Consider the following 19,536-nt stretch of genomic DNA (forward strand, 5'->3'; position numbering starts at 1 on the left):
GCCACCCAGGCACCTCAGGATACCTTTTTATATCATCACAATGATGTGTTGATTCATGATAATGGTTAATATGAACATAACTGTGCCTGTGTACAAATGAGAAAGTCTTCCCTTCCTCAAGACATGTTACTTCTAGCTATCCCCAAATATTTGTAATACATATTAATTCTATCATGGCTTTGAAAGTGAATGGCACCTCCTATAGTTGTGCAGTGACACCTTGCACGTCAAGTTTTGTTTTCTGGAACCTGTTTTCCTGGCTGGTGCGACTGTGAGAGGTGCTTCAGTAATTCTTCCTGCCTTTTACTATGTGGAAGAAAGAAATTTTTTTCCTAACAAATCATCCTTTTAAAATTCTAATCCCTCTCTCTTGCTTTGCTGATGGTTTGTGGTTTTTCTAACAAAACTGAGTGGCTTTAAGTAATGAGATGAGCGACTTCTTGATGAGAAAGATTTAGAGGGTTTACAATCATTTCCATGGATTAGGTTTTTCCAAGTCTTGGAACGGTGACCTAAAACGTTTCTGATATCTGACTCACAGGATTATAGAAAAGTTATTATTATGTAATTTAGCCCTTCTGAAGTTGACACTGAATAAAAATAAAAATAACCCTTTACACAAGTAGCTTAAAAGTTGTCACTGGATTCCATGAAGTATTTTAATGTAGCTAAGTGTGATTTCAGTATGATCTTTAAAAATTTAAATTCTGTTAACCTTCTCCCAATTTAAGCAAATTAAAGCCATACTTGTTAACTTTAAAATTTGTAGTAGAATTGTGCACAAAATATTAATTCATCATATTAATGTCATGAATACCTTTTAATTTCCATCACTTAGTAAAAGATATATCATCTACACATTGTTTTAAAGATTTTTTTTTTTTTTAATTTTCTTTGGGTCTCTTTTCCAAATACATAGTTAATTAAAGCAAATGTCATTACTCTTCGGTCTGGATTGTAAATTCAGGCTTTTGTTTTACAATGGGAAGATCCTCCCTTCAGGCCCAGTACCAAAATATGCTAAGAGAGGTGGAGAGGGCGGCTTCTCTCAGCCTGGGCAGGAAGTGGTTGAGGTGATGTCTCTTTCTTCCTCCTATTCTTGCCTGCCATTTTTCATCCCTTCATCATTATAGGAAACGCTGTTTTCTTAAAGATAATGATAAAATGGGGCTAGAGTAATATTAGGAAATGCAGGTGCACTTAGAAAAAGGTCATGAAGGAAGTTTTTGAAATAGGATAGCTTAAGAATTTAGCATCTAAATTCACTCAACTTAGTAAATTTCACTCTTAGGATCCTTTACTCAGTTGATGTACTAGAGGAGAAACATTGTATGGTTGAAATCGGATCTCACTCACCAACATCAGACATTTCGGGAACAGTGGCCGTGTAAACATCCTTGGTAAATATTGGTTCATTGTCGTTGATGTCATGGATCTTGATGATGAATTCGGATTCAGGTTCCACTGGCCTCCCTGTCCTTCTGTTTATAGCTTGAGCTCGAAGGATGTAAACAGGTTTTTCTTCCCTGTCCAGCCTCTTGGTGGCCTGTATATCCCCTGTGTTTTCATTGATAATGAAGAGATCTCCTGCTCCATCTCCTGAAAGGATATATTTAAGTGATCCATCTCCTCTATCCTGGTCTGAATGTAACTAGTGTAGAAAAAAAAAATTAAAGAAAGTAAAAGTCAAGCATGTGATTCTAAACTGTTTGTCATTACGATGCTTGCTTGCTACGTCAACTTTCATTCAATCCTTTCTGAGGGATGCGGGTTTGGGTTTTGTTTTGTTTTGTTTTTCTCACTTAAATTCTCAATAGTAATGCCATTCATTAATGAATGTTTCCTTCCAATCACAGGAATTTCCAAAACTGGGACAGATCTTATAGAAAATTTGTAATCCTTGTTTTAGAGAAGGGAATTCTTTTTTTTTTTTTTAAAGATTTTATTTATTTATTTGACAGAGAGAGATTACAAGTAGGCAGAGAGGCAGGTAGAGAGAGAAGGAGGAGGAAGCAGGCTCCCTGCTGAGCAGAGAGCCCGATGCGGGACTCGATCCCAGGACCCCGAGATTATGACCTGAGCCGAAGGCAGCAGCTTAACCCACTGAGCCACCCAGGCGCCCTAGAGAAGGGAATTCTAAAAGCCAGAGTAATAGCAAGATGCCCAAGGACACATTAACTTGGCTGGAATAGTTTCACTAGTTTCCTGGCAGCATTCAGATTTTACAAATCCACTCTCCTCCTCTCTTTCATGTGTCTGGACATACAAGAGAAGCGATATGCTATTGAGAAAAGGGGTTTGGTTTTTGAAACAGAGACCTGAGTACATTCTACCTCTGTACATTCCTATCTTGGTAAATTTAGGGAAACACCCAGTCTTCTTGAATCTTTTTTTTTTTTTTTTTAAGATTTTATTTGTTTAAAAAGACACAGCTAGAGAGAGAGCACAAGCAGGGGGAGTGGGAGAGGGAGAAACAGGCTGCCCACTGAGCAGAGAGCCCAATGTGGGGCTCAATCCCAGGACCCTGGGATCATGACCTGAGCCAAAGGCAGATGCTTAATGACTGAACCACTCAGGCGTCCCTCCTTGAGTCTTATGTGATGGTGTTTATAATCACTTTTCTGTGAAGATGTGATATTTATTTAATTACTTATGAAATTCAACTCAAAGCACTTGAGATATATTGTATTGTTAGGAAGAGTGCTTTGAAAAAAATCCCTTGGCTAGGCAATTTACAAGGTCACTGAGAACAAGAATATTTACTACTCAGAATTTCGTTGAATATAGTTGAGGATCTTCTAAAAACTGGAGCCAGACTGAAGTGGAATGGTCTGCATTATGAAGCAGTGTGTTCCCTGACGATCATTAAGCAGAGGCTCTGGTAAGACTGTCAGTGAAATGCATCTGGGTTAAAGGTGGAATTAAGGAAATGTTAATATACCATTGAAATGGAAGATAATGACTCTAACTTTGATGAAGTGCCCACGTTGCCTCTCTCAGAGATGGTTTCTAGAGCACTGAGTTCCTGTAGTGTCCTTGGTTCCCTTTTTCCCATCTCAGAAAAAGTTGAGAAGGAATTTTCTTAGGAATTATCTTAGGTCTTCAGATAAGTGAACCCTATTCACAAATTTGCAGAAGTGAAAATGGAAGAGAACTATTTTAAAATCCTAGTTATAAGCATCAGCTACACAGAGAGGAGATAGTTTATTGGGAAGGTAGCTAGTCCTTAAACCTTATTTCATCTCTGTCTAGACAGAATATGGGCCATGTTACAACAAGAATGGCAATAGTAGCAATGGCTAAGCCAACTTGGTGTCCCGTTGATTAACACTACATGAAATGCTTGAAGTAGCATCTTCAAGCACGTTTGAAAATAGACTCTCAAGCCAAAGAAGGACTTTGAAAATAAGCGAATCCAGCCTTTCTGAAAGTGTATCTCATGAATTTTATTTTTATAAAATGCTAAGGAAAAGGGGTTCTGTGCTCCCATAAGTTTTGGAAATACTTCATCTTCTGTCTTTTTCTGGGGGTGTCACACAGTGTACATTAACATATTAAAGGCTGTGAATGCCTACAGTTCAAAACTACTTGATTTTATTTAATCTAACTTCCCTAACATTCTTGTGTGAAGAATCCTTTTTGGATGTGGGAATTCCCGAGGACAGTTTTTCAAGAAACACACTTTGGGGACGATGAGCTAACTGAATCCATCATCACGGAGTCAAGACTCCAGTTTATGTAGTGTTTTCAAAACCGTACACCTTGTGTGACAGTCAGAAGCTTAGAACTTGAGCACAAGAAAAGGCCCTATAGATTCTTCAGTGCAACCTCCCTGTTTTTAGAGATCGGGAAACGGTGTCCAACGCCACACAGCTAATGCTAGTTAAAAGCAGAGTTTGAGGAAGAGAATATTATTCGTACAATTAGTAGCCTTGAAAGCAATTTGGCAGAAATAATGGAAGATAAATGGGAACAGGGAGAGAATTGCTTAGAAGTGAGACAAACGCAGTAAGAAATGTAAAACAAAAGAGGACTCCATGATTTGTGTAATGTGATATGCTAAGGAAATGTTGAAACCGTGATTACACAGAAAGAGCCACTGGGGAAACTTTAACTCTCCATTGTCAAATTCTAATGACTGAAGAGAGCTCTTAAAAAGCGATTTCATTAACTCATGAGTAATGAAACCAACATCACTGCCCATTGGATCTGGCTTCCGGGCAACCATGGTTAGCAAACCTGGCAGAGGGTGGGGGGGCACAGCACCAGAGTCCCAAATAGGGGCTGTGTTCATCGGGTCTCCCTCGCACGTGTCAGATCATAGCAGAGCCAATTAACCTCCCTGAGCCAAGATCCTTATCAATAAAATGAGGATAATAGAAGCACAGGACAAGGCTATCAGGAAGATCTAATTAGAGACCGTGTACAAATACTATATTAACTCCTATGTAAACATGCAGTAAAAGCACATTTTAAGATACGATTCCTGTTATCTCCCCATTCATAATAAGCGTGTTCTGACTCTTATTTTGACTTTGAGAACTTTGTTGTAAGGACTTTGAAAACCCAATTTTACAAACACATGGTATCTCTAAGGCAAAATCTGTCATCAAAAGCTAGTCTTCTTCTCCTGGGTGGCAAGTGCTGTCTTTCCACGTGATGAATGATCTTCTGCCTCCCGCTAGATTGTAGACTTCCCGCGGCTGGGTCTCTCATCACTCTCAATATGTAATTGTTGCCCACTTAGTAGGTGAATACCACATCTGGCCACAAGATTTATTCAGGTAAAAGTAATCAGAAACTTATTTTTAGCTGTCAGGAGAGACCATTCCGATGACTTATAGAACACACACCCGAGACGGTATGAAAGGGCAGTGGAGACACCAACTAAGAGTATGAACAGGATTGCTCTCCAGATCCCCATTCTGATTTATCAGTATTTGAAACCTAGTGGGAAAACGCATCTCTTTACCCAGGCATTGTCTGATAATAAAACAATTTAACCTCATCCCCCTCGAAGTGCAATGCCTGCGTCTGAGAGAGTGCGGAGAGCAGAAGTCTCCAAAAGCCTTTGTGTGTTCTTTCTCCTTCTGCTGAACTCCCCTGGGGCCAGTTCTTTTCTGTCTTCTTGGGGAGAAGAGGAAACAGAAGACATGAGTTCTAGAGAAAGTGGCGGTGGCAACCAGACATTAGGGGTTTATTGAGCACTTAGATTTTAATTGGATTTTTTCTTTTGTGATGTCATTCATCATGACCACTGTAAAAGGCAGAAGTTAAACAACAACAAATAAAAGGTTGCAGGCTGCCCGAGGCATGTTTTTACTAATTTCAGTTTAATGTGGCTGTTCCATTAAGTTTAATCATCTGGCTCACTTTTAACGATTCACCATCAAGTAAAAATTATCCACTTTCCTCAGAAAGTCACATCTCATCCGGGGCTGGCAGGACTTTTTACTACTGTACCTGTAGCGTTGTGTTCCAGAAGGAGCTGATGGTCTTTGCTTTTCTGTTGATTTATTGTTATTTCCAAGTGCAACACATTGACAAATAAATACGGGGATTTGGGGTTGCAGACACAGCCCTGCGGAGAGTCACGCCAGAGCAGTGCCAGGCTGTTTTTACCGCCTTTACGTCCCAGCTCTCAACTGGATTTGGACTCCACTTCAAAGGTATAACACTAATCGTGCTGATTTTTACGAGCTGATGCCGCCCTATGCTTCCCATTACCTGTGTGTCACTGAGTCGCTGAATCAGTGATCAAACTGAGTCTTCTAAGCATATGCATCCCTGAGACAGAAAACAGAGTCTAAACCAAAGCTTACCTCCATGACACACCTGGGGGACGACCCACCACGGCCCAAAAGGTTTATGGGATTTTTTTGCTGAGGTAAAAAAAAAAAAATTAGATTATGGTGAATATGCTTATAGAGTGTAGTGCCGAGGCTATGTGGCCACTTGTGAAAGGTAAAGGATGACAATCAGATATATCATAGGGCAGTCCAAGAACAGTTGTGAAAAGGTGTCTGAATGGGACTGAACTGGAGAAACTGGAGTGACAGCAGAGAGAGAGAGAACACAATTTTGTTGACTAGATTGAACATTATTTTAAATTAAGAAAATAAGTCTATAATCAAGTTAGGACAAACTGAGGCTTCACTGGAATAGATCTATCTATCTATCTATCTATATCTATATCTACAATACATGGTATGTAATATTGTGAAGATTGTGAAGAGCTTGTTGGGTAGAGTTTGTACAAGGAAGACACTCAACCTTGCTTGGAGTAAATGGCAGGAATTAAAAGTAGATTCTGTTTTGAGATTATAGGGCCAGGTAAATAAAAGTATCTTTCAATAAAATTTTATGTTGTATATTTTAATATGCAGTATTTGAATGCTAATGATCTAGTATACGTTAACTAACTTATATCTGATGATTGCTTCGCAAGTGAAAACTTGATGGCAGCACATTACTGGGGCAGGTTGCTGGAACTAGTTAGAAATGGGGCAAATTCTCAGGCCCTTCCCACCTTCATAATCAGAACCTCAAGGTGGGGTACCTTCCAGCAATCCCAATATTTGGGTTTGTTTGCTTGTTTTAACATATTATTTATTTGTTTGAGATAGAGAGAGAATGAGCAGGAAGAGCAGCAGAGGGAGAGGGAGAAGCAGACTCCCTGCTGAGCAGGGAGCTGTTTGTAGGGCTCAATCCCAGGACCTGGGATCATGACCTGAGCCAAGGACAGGCACTTAACTGACTGAGCCAACCAGGAGCCCCCCGGAATCTGCGTTTTAAGAAGTCCTCTAGGTAATTCTGATGAGTGTTCAAGTGTGAGAACCGCTGCCTTAACTAGTACAATCACAATAGTTAAGAACACGGACTAGGGTAAGAGAAAGAAATGGGCATGGGGTACCTGGCTCAGTTGGTAGAGCACGAGACTCTTGATCTCAAAGTTGTACGTTTGAGTCTCATGTTGGGTGTAGAGATCACTTAAAAAACATAAGATCTTAAAAGAGAGAGAGAGAGATGGATGGAAATGCTTGCTAGCTACCAGCTGTGTAACTTTGGGGACCTTAGTTAATTTCTCTGTGTCTCAGTTTTCTTATCTCTATGATAGGAATAACAACCATACTGAGTTTATGAGGACATTGCTCTGAAAATTAATAAAATAACGAATGTAAAATGCCTCACCGGAGGCCTAACTCAGAGAAATGCTTCAATAAATCATCCTCACATCATAAACATGAAGTATTCAGAAGGTGGAAAGATTAGGGTCTGAATTCGGACTTTCCTGCTAATTAGCTAAATTAATTAGATTAGCTTAGTTTCATTCTGTTGTCTCTAAGGTAGAACTCAGAATAATCGACTTTGCCAGTTATTTCTCCTCTACTTGTCCCTTAAAAGTTGGTCATCCTTAGGCCAATGTCTTAGGTCCTTGTCTTTCCTCATTTCTCATGTTCTCCCCTGATGAGATCATCTCTCTATTTTCCTCCTATTTCCTCTCTATATTCCTGTTCGAATATTATCTCTCTGCCCTTGATGCTCAAATCTATAGATGACCCCAGGGCAGACCATTTTTCTCAAGATCCAGAGTCAAAGATGCATTTGATTTCCAGGAGAGTATCTTGGACAGCTTACACTCAGGACTTCTAAATTGACTTCATCACCTTCTCTCCAAACCTGCTCCTCCTCTGTATGTCCTCTCTGTGAAGGCCACCAGAGTCATCCTAGATCCTCCCCCTCTGCCTCCATCATCCACTTCATTAAGACACCAATCTTCTGTCAGTTCTACCTCTTACATCTATCTTGACTCACCTACTTGTTTTCCTTTCCACCACCCCAGTCCAAGTCCCTGCCATTTCTCCCTGGTCTGTTGCAATGAGGCTCTCCTAAAACACACCCTGTCTTGCTTCCTCTCAGTCTATTTTCCTTGTGTAACTAGCCCGACTTAAACAGTAATAATACCACTGCTGAGGATGCCATTTCTCTTCTAATTAAATCCTGCAGGGTTTTCTCTTTACTCTCAGGATAGAAGTGCTCATCTTCACTCCTTAACATGACCTCCAAAGTCCACCGTGGTCTCTGCCCCCTTGCTAGCCTCCTCAGCCTCCACTCCCTCCCTGATAGTCCTTATTTCAGCATACTCTGCTTACTATAGTTTCTAAAGGATGCATTAGTCTCTTTCATATCTCGCCCTCTGCATATGGTCCCCTTGGCATAAAGTCCTTCTGAACAACTTTCACCCGGGTGATCCCACTCATATATCAGGTCTGCATACTCTCTATCTCCTCAGGAAAGCCTTCCCTAAGTAAGCTATTAGTCTAAGTTAGATTCCTTTGCTATACATTCTTGATTTATTCCCCACTTAGCCATTGGCGGAGTCTATCTCTTTGATGGCTTATTTCCATGTTTCACTCAGCAAATAGCTTCACTGGAAGTTTCATGAAGGAAAGTACCCAAACTGTCTGGTTCATTTCTGTATTCTCAGCACCTGACATACTGGCCCATTATAGGTCCTCAATAATGAATGGTTTTAAAGAATGAATGAATGAGTGTTGTAAAGATAAAATTAGACAAAATAATCAATAATCAGTGAGGGGTTTTGACACATAGAAAGCAATCAATAAATCTTAGTGTCCTCCATCTCCTGTCTCACTTGATTTTAGTATAACTCTATGTACCAAGATTCTACATTCCTGAAGTTTCCAGATCACTTGGCAGTCACAACCAAACATTAGGCACATGATCTAATCTGAGCAGTCTGAGGGAGGAATCCAAGTTATTGCCTCAGATCTAAAAACACTTCTTTAATAACCAATAAAATACTAATATAATAATAAAGCCAGCTTTATTGAGTTTATTGAAGAGAATAGACAAATTAGAAATCCAGCAAGTACACTAACCATTGTATGTCCACTGAGTCTTCGACAGAAGTCACCTGTTAATGGTGAAGAAGCTTCAAGATTTATTGAGCTATATTTCAAATATCCTTCTGTTGCCAAAACTAATAGATGATGAATGGAAAATACTCCATTTCACAGAAACATTGTTCCATAATAAAACTAATTTAACTTTATGAACCAAGGCCATTGAAAAACATGTATGGGCCTGGAGAGCTGCATGAGACAGTGAATTAAAAAAACACTACACTTGCCTTCTGCAAACTTGAAGTTTAGGCTTGGAAGAACTGACTCAGAATAAAAGCAGAAATTAGACACTTGAGTACTCTTATTAAGTATTAGGAATAATAAAGTAAGTAAAAAGCCAGAGAATGGCATAGAAACCACTTGTAAATTGCACAAAGGGAGAGTCAGGGAATATATCAGCCCTTTGAGGGTTTATGAAGACTTCTTGGAGAAGGTAACATTACTGATGGGAGAAAAATGACTGAGCATCCAGCATGAGCACGTAGCACGGTTTCCAGACTCAGTGTGGGAGAAAATCAGAGGAGGCTTTGAGAATGTGCCTGGGGTAATAAAAGCAATAAAGTCAGCTAAAATAGAAACACGCCTTCCCTTGAGTTGCTGGCCACGTATTTGCGCACACTGCACTCAGATGTGCAAGGGAAGATGCAACTTCCTTATTTTTTTTTTTATAGTTTATCCCTTAAGCTCTAATCCCATTGAGTATTAGGAACTCAATATTAGGTTGCACATCGAGTCAATAATTTAATGCAATCCAATAACGTCTACCTGATTCAATAACAGAGTCTCTTTAGATAACTCATTTAGATAAATCTCAGTCTTTCTGGCTTCCGCTTTCTCCCTTTGCCCCTGACCCAGTCCAACATACCATCTGGGTATATAAAGAGAAGAGACTCACATGGCCTGAGTTAGAGGGAAATTTGGGGGCTTTGGAATTAAGGGCAGTCCTTGTCTTGCCCTCTAGCCCACTGGTTTCTAGACAAGGTCTGTCATCCGCTACTTTCCTCAGTGGCATCTGTGCTTTTTGGCAGGTGGAAACATGATCTCTGTTCTCCAAGATCAAAGCTGCATATCTCCATTCTGCCTGCCTCATTGTCATCAGAAACCCACGTGACATCAGCCTCTGACTTCCATTGCCCTTGGCTCCTGTGGGTCTGGCTACAGGGTAGCTTTGTCTTTGATAGGTACCATCTATGGCATCATCTACCCCTTTCTTGCCGTGGAGAAGCCTGGGAGGTCTCCTGGGAGCAAAAAGGAGCTGCCCCTTCACCACATGGTTGCCTCAAAAGGAAATGGACAAAAACCAGTCTACTTTCACCTTTAACCCACATACTTGCCACTCTTCCCCCAGGGCCTTCAGATATGTAATCTCAAGGTCGTAGAAAGGACTTCAGACACACACAGGACTGTCTGTTTCTGTGTTTAATGGCTGGGACTGTGAAATCCTCCCTTGGTTTTAGGAATTCCCCACCAAACAGATTTCAGTGGGAGGAAGAGCCAATTCCTACTATAAAGTCAATTAGACGATGGGAGTGGAAACATGACCCGCAGCCCGGAGCCTGGCACCGATAATTTTTGGTGACTATATATATAAATGGAATTTGTGAGTTTTGTTCTAGTTGGGTAGACTATCTCTTAATAAATTAAATGGGCTCGAAAAGAATCTAGAAAATCTCTTTTCCTCTAACAAAACTTCGGATCAAGCTGCCTTCATATCCCACGTTCTTTTTCAAGTATACTACGTTGCCTTCCATGATGACCTGAAAAATTATATTGTCCTATTCAGTATAAATACTTTGGTTGATTTCTATACTTTATCTTTAAAGCATTCTCCTATAGGATTCATCAATTTGGCAATTGGTCTGACTGGGATTTGGGAAAAAAAATAATGGGAGACATCTATTAAGCTTATTCTGTGGAACAGGAAATGTGCTGATCTCATTACATAGATTATATAAATTGTTACTTATCATGAAACTCTTCACATTTCCTCTTAAAAGATGAGGAAACTGAGGCAAGGTAAGAGTTAAGTAATTTCTTAGCATTATACCACCAGCAAGAGCAGCATTTGAGTCAGTATTCTGTTAACCATAACATAAATATTATCTCTGAGTGTTTACATTCAGGCCTATGAACATCCATTTAAGAATTACTCTGTACCAAACCATATTTTAATTAATTAGTTAATTAACTTATTTTAGAGGGGGAGGGGCAGAGAGAGAGGAACAGAGTGAAAGAAGCAGGCTCCCCATTGAGTGTGGAGCCCGAGTCAGGGCTTGATCTCACGACCCTGAGATCATGACCCTGAGCCGAAATCAACAGTTAGGATGCTTAACCAACTGAGCCACCCGGGCACCCCCCCAAACAATATTTCAAGTGCTGAATTACAAAGATCTATCTAATTCAGGATTTTCAACCTCTGCACTACTAACATTTTGGGCTGAGTAACTCTTTATAGTGAGACCTATCTTATGCATTATAGAATGTTTAGCAGCATTTCTGGCCCCTACCCACTAGATATCTACAGGACTTTTCAAGTTATGACAACCAAAGATTGTCTTCAGATGTTGTCAAATGTCCACTGGGGGACTAAATGCCTCTATTGAGAACCACTGATTGAATTCTGTCTGTTTGTCTATCTATCTATCCATCTGTAGTCCATCATCTTTCTACGCTTCCATTTTTTTTCTCATTTGTGTACCTTGTAACTTTTAAAATATATTCAAATAATACCATACAGAGTCTGCATTTGCAGAGATTCCACATAACCCCACTCAATTCAGTCTTTTATCTTTTGTTAGATTTAATAACCATTGAAACAGACCTTGTGTTATGTGGAGGAGAACTTCTGACAAAGTGCTAAAAGCAAAAGAATTTTAAATCTAAACTCAGGAGAAATTTATTAATTCCCTTGACATTTATCTTTTACACTCAATACCTTGAATTTAATGTCAGAAGTACCAGAGTAACTATAAAATGAACAAAACTTCTGTGCTATAATAGTTGTGGTAGGCAGAATAATAGCTCTCCCAAAGATGTCTGCGTCCTAATTTCTGGAACTAGTGAGGAAGTTACATTTTTTGGCAAAAGGATTTTAGAGATGTGATGAAGATAAAGGTTTTTAGACAGGGAGATGACTCTAGGTTACCCAGGCGAACCTAAGGTAATCACCAGGGTCCTTATAAGGGAAAGAGGGGAGAGTGGGAGTCAGATGGAGATGGGATGATGCATAGAGGTCAGTGTGTGTGTGAGAGACAGAGACAGAGAGACAGAGATTTGAAAAAAAATGGGTGCTGACTTTGAAGAAGGGGAAGAAGACTCTGAACCAAGGAACACAGGCAACCTCTAGAAGCCCAAAAAGTCAAAGAAATGGATTCTTTCCTATAGCCTCCAGAAGGACATCTTGTAGACACCTTGATTTTAGCCCAGTAAAACCCATTTCAGACTTCTGACCTCCAGAATGGTCAGATACTAAGTTTGTACTGTTTTAAGCTACTAAGTGTGTGGTGATTTGTTTCAGCAACTGTAGAAAACAAGGCAGGGTAGTTCTTTATCTTTGGAATTCAAGGTAGACCCAAATTGAATGTGGTCCCTCAAGAATCCCAGGAAAGAGGGTAGAACACACCTTTGACCAGCACTCACTGTGTGTCACGTACCGCAAGAGAGTGTTGTGTGTTATGTCAGTTAATTCTCATGACTCCAGGAGCTAACCTTTCTTTTCTCCGGTTTTTTTTGTTTGTTTGTTTTTTCCAGAGAAACTGAGGTCGGGGAGGTTAGGTTAACTTACCCAAAGTTTAGGGCATGGCCAGGAAGGATACCAAGATCTGCTGCGCTCCAGTGTCTATGCTAATTCACACCAGAGCATACAGCCAAACAGCACTCCCCACGAGGATTACGAACATTTCTGGATTGGTTCTATTTATTCTATCAGACCCTAGGCTAAGTTATTTGTAAATTCTATTGGCACAAATGATACAAACTGTAATAGATGTTATTATTCATTTGGGATTTATCAATTAAACAACTGCCTTTTGGTTTATTCACTGCATGAAGTTATTTCCCCAAAAAGGCATTGTTTACTGCCTTTAGCTTGACTCTGGAAGTCCAAGGTCTTTGGCAGACTATGACATTAGTCTCAGCTCTTGCTTAGTCTAACGTTTTCATTTTCAAAAAGCCAGTGGTAAATCAAGCTGAGAGCCAGATACCCAGTCAAAAGTTGATTTAGTAAGGCGCCCGTAACTCACCGGTAACAATCTTAACTTTTTGCCTTATGGTGTGATCTCTTTAGTAATTGCCAAATCTAAGGACACATACCCACACATACCTACCCACATGCTCCCTGTGCCCCGCTCTCTTATTTCCCTCTCACTCTGACACATACACTTTGGAAGGAAATATTAACAGATGAATGCAGACCTTTGAGACAGGATGACTGAAATGGCAGAAATTAAAAAAAAAAAAAAATTCTCACTAGCTAATGGACTTTTCCCAAAATGGGTTTTTCTTCAGAAGTAAGAAATAGGGGTGCCTCGGTGGCTCAGTGGGTTAAGCCTCTGCCTTCAGCTCAGGTCATGGTCCTAGGGTCCTGGGATCGAGCCCCGTATTGGGCTGTCTGCTCAGCGGGGAGCCTGCTTCCTCCTCTCTCTCTGCCTGCCTCTCTGCCTACTTGTGATCTGTCTGTCAAATAAATAAATTAAATATTAAAAAAAAAAAAGAAGTAAGAAATATATTGGCTACAATATTCTTATATTGACTCTTAAGATCTAAAAAGTTAAAGTTATATTTTTATAAAACAAGTAGTTTCCTTGAGAGAGGGACTGTTTCTTGTTCAAATTCTTAAATTCTTAAATCTCAAGCATCCTATATGTATTCAATAAATGATGACCAAAGGGAATTCTGTAGCCTACTCTTAAGTTCTGATGAGTGATCCTGGGAGAGAATATTATGAGCTCATTCATTTATTAGTTTTTTCGCTTGGGAACCAGTTTGTAAGTTTAGGATTTGAACAGTTCCCTTTTCTTTTTCTTTTCTTCCCCTCCCCCTTCCTCCCTTCCTTTCTTCCTCCCTTCCTCCCTTCCTTTAAGCGACCAATGAAACAACCTCAATGAAAAGAAATGTGAATGATCTAAATGGCCAGGCTGTGGACAATGTTCTCATAGTAAGTTAGTGCATGAATTGGAGGACTCTTCTAGAACTCTAACTCCTAAGCCTTTATGCTATGGTTTCATTTGCGCACCATGTCTAAAATACTTTCTGCTACTCTAATATCTTAATAATGTGGTGTGAGGCAAGAGTATTAGACTCAGATATATCAAAAAAGCTGGACTTTGGCCCCAGCTTTGGCACTTGCACGTAGTGACAGTGGTCTCTTAACTCCTCTGGGACTGTTTTCTCACACCCGAAAGGATTTAGTCCTGCTCAAATGGAGGACTTGTGTGGTCATCCAAGGAACACTTGTTTGCAAGAGTGCTTCATAAATCGTAGCACCTGGTAAAAGTGTTAGAAAACATTACCATTGCTCTTTATCTCATTACAAATTTTCTGGAGTACCTTTGCTTGCCAGGGAGTAATTTCTTTTGTGTTGTATTTTCTATTCTGTCTCTCCCCATCCTGCACCCTCCCTTTCCTTAGAAATTACCTGATGGTTTGCCATTGTAGTAAAGTTCCAACTGTGGCACTATCATTTTAAAACTCTAGTAAGTTGATTATCTAGACTGTCGAAAGGGAGAGAAAATGGAATAAAATACTGCCATTCGAGTTTGACCAAGTCACTTAATTTTCTTGATTTTGTTTTAAAAGCATTTTCCTTTAAGAGGCAGGTGAGTCCGTGATCACCAAGATCAGAGCTTTTGCACAAGGTAAATAGCTCCTCCCTTTTTATTCTTTTTACATCATAACCGTAGTTGGGAAGATGGATAGAATACTCAAGATATAAACTGTCTTGAGGTGCCTGGGTGGCTCAGTCGGCTCAGCATCTGCCTTCTGCTCAGGTCGTGATCTCAGGGTCCTGGGATGGAGCCCCGCATCGGGCTCCTCGTTCAGCAGGGAGTCTGCTTCTCCCACTGCACGCTGTTCCCCTTGCTGTGCTCTCTCCCTCTCACTCTGACAAATAAGTAAATAAAATCTTAAAATAAAATGTTAAAAAAAGATATAAATTATCTCATTACAGAGAATTTTTTTCTTCCTTTTTATTGTATCTGTATGAGAAGGTAGATGCAAGCCGAACCTAATGTAGCAATAATAATTTACAATATATGTAAATTAGACCATCATACTTTACACCTTAAACTTCTATAGTGATGTATGTCAATTATTTCTCAACAAAAGTGGATGAAAATAGCTACAATAGAATAAGAAGTTAATTTTTTATAGTCCATTCTGCCTTGCTTGATTTCTAAAGGGGAAGTTTGCTTTCCAGGGGGTAGTTACCCTTATTGGGGGTGGAGGTGGGCAGGAGAAGAAGCTTTAGACTGTAGATTAAGTAAGGAAATGGATCAGAATCTTATGCTTTACAATTCGTGGAAAGAAAACAATAAAGCATGCTAAAATTTTGCTTAACTGTATGTTAAAGCAGAATTTTTTGGCATCTTCTCTTCCCCGTTTCTCTTCTGAATTATACTTGTATATAAATGGTAGAAAGAGTTAAGATGAGATTATTTTCCAGAAATGATTATTTTCCCCCGAGAACTCAAAATATGTTGATTGGGAGACTATATAGTGGATAAAGAAAAGAATTAGTCATTATATAGAATTTTTCTCTCCCTGTATCATCACATTTTTCTCCATAGTTGATTTTTTTGTGTGTGTGAATCATGGCAATCAACATTTTCAGGTCTTAAATGCTTTCTTTTTTACCACACACTCGAATTGTCTACACAATGTAACTTCCTAGGAATTTTAAGAAAAATATGCTTTCTATTGGCCAGCTCTTACTTTCCCCCATTTTGCTTCAAACTTCCTTAAACTGAGACCCTAAATGTTGTCTGGTTTTCATTTGTAAGTCTTAAAAGAATGAACTTTTACAATATGATATTATTTCCTGTATGTTTTCTTTTTATCTTTCTTATTTATGTACATACAACTGTATTGTCTTCAGTTTCTCTGGTTTGCACTAAGGTAGCTTGAGCTTTTTCCTATTGTACCATAAAATATTTGTGTCATCTTGATGTGAAATTTCCAGAGGTAGCTTCCATGGAAAGACACAATAAATTTGGTTTATATGTTTACTACCTAATATATCCTTGAACTTTAAAGACTTTAGATGTTCACTTATCAACCCAATGACACAAAGCACTATCAGCGATATCCATATCAAACTATGCGCACCAATAAACTGGGAAACACTTCTAGATTACATGGCAGGTTTTATCTCTTTAGTCATTGCAGCTTAATTCAAGTAATATTTGGCTTTTTCCAAGGTGCATATCTGTGCCAAGCACTTTTAAGGATACATACATGAATAAAACATGTACTCTAGGGTCCTGCAGAGTTTACAAAGATATGAGTATGTGAAAAGATTCAAATTCAATATCTAAAGTACTAATTGAAAAAGGAGCCCTGGGACCCAATATAAAACACTGCTCAATATGAAAGGTCAAAGTTGAACTTTAAACAAAGAATTAATTATTTCACTCTTAAAAAGGTGAAGCATTCAGGGTAAGAAATTAAGTCAGGAATGATTTTTCCCTCAGCAAAACTTTGGTTCAATAATATAAGGAGATTATGATATTAATTCCAACCTAACAACTTAATTATGATTACTCCAACTTAAAACATGAGTATACCCTAAGTGCAATAGTAATTTTTCGCATTGTTGGATGCATTCAAGTTTATATTGAGAAAAATGATGAGACCTAATTAGACCCTTAACATTTCATAGCCATTTAAATAATATTAATTCCAAATTGTGGTGTAAAGTGATGACTTTTTTTTTTTTAAAGATTTTATTTATTTATTTGACAGACAGAGATCACAAGTAGGCAGAGAGGCAGGCAGAGAGAGAGGGAGGAAGCAGGCTCCCTGCTGAGCAGAAGCCCAATGTGGGGCTCGATCCCAGGACCCTGAGATCATGACCTGAGCTGAAGGCAGAGGCTTTAACCCACTGAGCCACCCAGGTGCCCCAGGTGATGATGTTTTAAAATGAGAAAATAAATAGCCTTAATAGAAGGATCTACAAAATTTACCAGGATCATCAAACAACGTGAAGAGTAGTGCACATTTTATTTTTAGTTTGGTTGGGATAATAAGGAAGACCATATTTTTATATATGCGTAGTTCTCTGAATTGCCGTTATGAGTCACATCTGCAGCTGCCTTAGCTGCTTGGCCCCGTCTTCTGGCCCATCATACTTGACTTCACGAAAGGAGACTGAACATTAGGGGAACAATCCCCAGGGCACCTTTGGTTCTTCCTTCCCTTCGCTGCTCCCCTTCTTTGAGGGCACACCTGATTGCAGGGGGCCTTTCCTTCTTAGATGGTCTTCCCTTTGTGAGTATGATATGCCAGACCCTGTTCTCCGCTCTTTCTGTGTATTAATTTATTAAATCCTCACCTCAGTAACTTTCTTGACTTCACGAAAGTGAAGCAGAAGAAATGGGGTGCAGGGAGGTTAAATAACTTGCCCAGTATTATGCAGGTGGTCACAGTGTAGCTGGGGCGCAGACACACGCAGCCTCCTCGGCTATTAACTTAACACTCTCCAGTGCATAATTGTCGAATGAAGGAAAAGCATTTTCTCTCCAGATCTATTCAGAAATGTCTTAGCTGAGACAACGTCTTCAACTGCCTTCTTAACGCCAATCTCAGTGTCCTCTAGTCATCATTAAATCCCACATTCACACTGATATTTCAAGCTTTTTGTTATGCCCCATTACTGCCTTCGGGTCTTCTGAAACATACCAATTCACCTCAAATATTTATTCATATAGTTCACACATCTATACATTTTAATCTTTTAAGATGCCTCTCTTTTCTTGTGTGTGTGTGTGTGTGTGTGTGTGTATGTATTCTCCGTGAATGGAAAACTGGAAGAAACCGTAACTATTTTCCTGGAGAAATATTGTGGCATGCTGTTTTTCTCTATTCCAGGTCACGTAATTTCAAATTTGATTCCTCACCTTGACCTTTGAGAATATCTATCCCTTCTACTTATTTATCAAAAGAGCAATAAGAAAAAAACTTCTTTGTCTTAGGGGAGTTCTGTACTCTCTTTCAATCTCTTCTCTAATTCCAGATGGAAAGATAGGTTTGCGAAGAATACCGATATATTTAGCATGCTTATGAGGATTCTATTACACGGTCATTGTAATAATTGACAACATAAAAGCTTATAGGAAGATGGAATTTGCTAGCAGCAGCCTACATCTACGCAACAGAAGATGCCTTCTTTCGATTCCGGTGACACATTAACATCTAAACATAATGTCAGATTTGATGAAGGTTATCAAAGGGAGAACTCCTACCAAAAAAACTTGTTTATTTTTGATAAAAGAGGGTAGAGCATAAGGAAGACATCCTTTCATTTTGATGAGAGAGATAAGGCCTTCTTAAAGTTAAACTTATAATTCTGGTGACAATATATTCTTGGCTTCTCATATTTAAATTACTGTCATTCAAATCAATGGAGATTAAAAAAATCAGTGGTTTAAGTATCTTTTGACTGTTGATTACCAATAAGTCAGGGATATTTATCTGATTTTTGGAATAAAGTTTATTTGATAATTAAGGATTATTCAATTAATTAAGGATGATGATAATTAAGGATTTTGATATGAAAAGAAATGTTGGCATTTTGTGTATTTATATTGCCATCTCCTATGGTGAACCCATAATACAACAAAAACCAAAAACATTCTGGTGCAAACCAAGCATCTGTATTGTTTAATAATAGTACAAACAAGTTAAGGTAATCAGTAAATAAATACTTAGCAATGTCTATAGTAGAGATGGGCGGGGATTTGTTATAATGAACATGCAGAGTGTCTATAACTTTCCAACAACCTCTAGAACTGTTCTGTTTGTGGAGCATAGAGATAATATAGATCAGTGTGAACAAAAAGGATCTGAATCCTTAACTCTCTTTTATTCACCTTGATCCCTCCATTTTGTTCAACAAATTGCATTACAAGCAGGAGGATATAGGATTCCACAGACATAATGACATGGAAGTTGGAGGATTTGGGATTGGGACCTTCTTTTTCTTTGCCTTTCTAAATTTTACTCTGCTTTTGTGACCGGGCAATCGAACAGTTGCCTTTGGGTTTATGACCAAGGTCAGACCTTCTAACGGTTCTGCTCTCCACATGAGCAACTGTGCAGAGAGGGAACGCTGAAGACTGAGGGAATTGCTGTCACACGGGACATCTTCTTAGCATCAAATAGCAAACTGAAGCCTTTGCCATTAAGAAAGGGAAATCAGTTGGTGGCAGTGGAAACATAATGAGGATTACTGCCAATACTGGCAGTCGGGAAGTTACTTTTTAAAACTCTTTTTTTAAAAAAAAAAAAAAATAAATAAAAATAAAACTCTTTTTTTTTTTTTTTTTAAGGTACATTCAACCAGCCAGTGCATGGTCTCTTAAATATACTAACCTATTGAAATATAAAAATGTTA

The 19,536-nt window shown here is 39.0% G+C and overlaps 1 protein-coding gene across 1 annotated transcript in view; it reads right to left on the reverse strand.

The window, feature by feature from the left end:
- The window catches only part of CDH6 (cadherin 6), a 125,235-nt gene that overhangs the window by 29,991 nt on the left and 75,708 nt on the right, over nt 1-19,536 (reverse strand). The window contains exon 3 of the mRNA XM_044233422.1: nt 1,357-1,651. Coding sequence (XP_044089357.1) covers nt 1,357-1,651 — 295 coding nt within the window. The remainder of the gene's footprint in view (nt 1-1,356; nt 1,652-19,536) is intronic.

Source organism: Neovison vison, chromosome 1, assembly GCF_020171115.1.
Source record: "Neovison vison isolate M4711 chromosome 1, ASM_NN_V1, whole genome shotgun sequence".
Taxonomy (NCBI): domain Eukaryota; kingdom Metazoa; phylum Chordata; class Mammalia; order Carnivora; family Mustelidae; genus Neogale; species Neogale vison.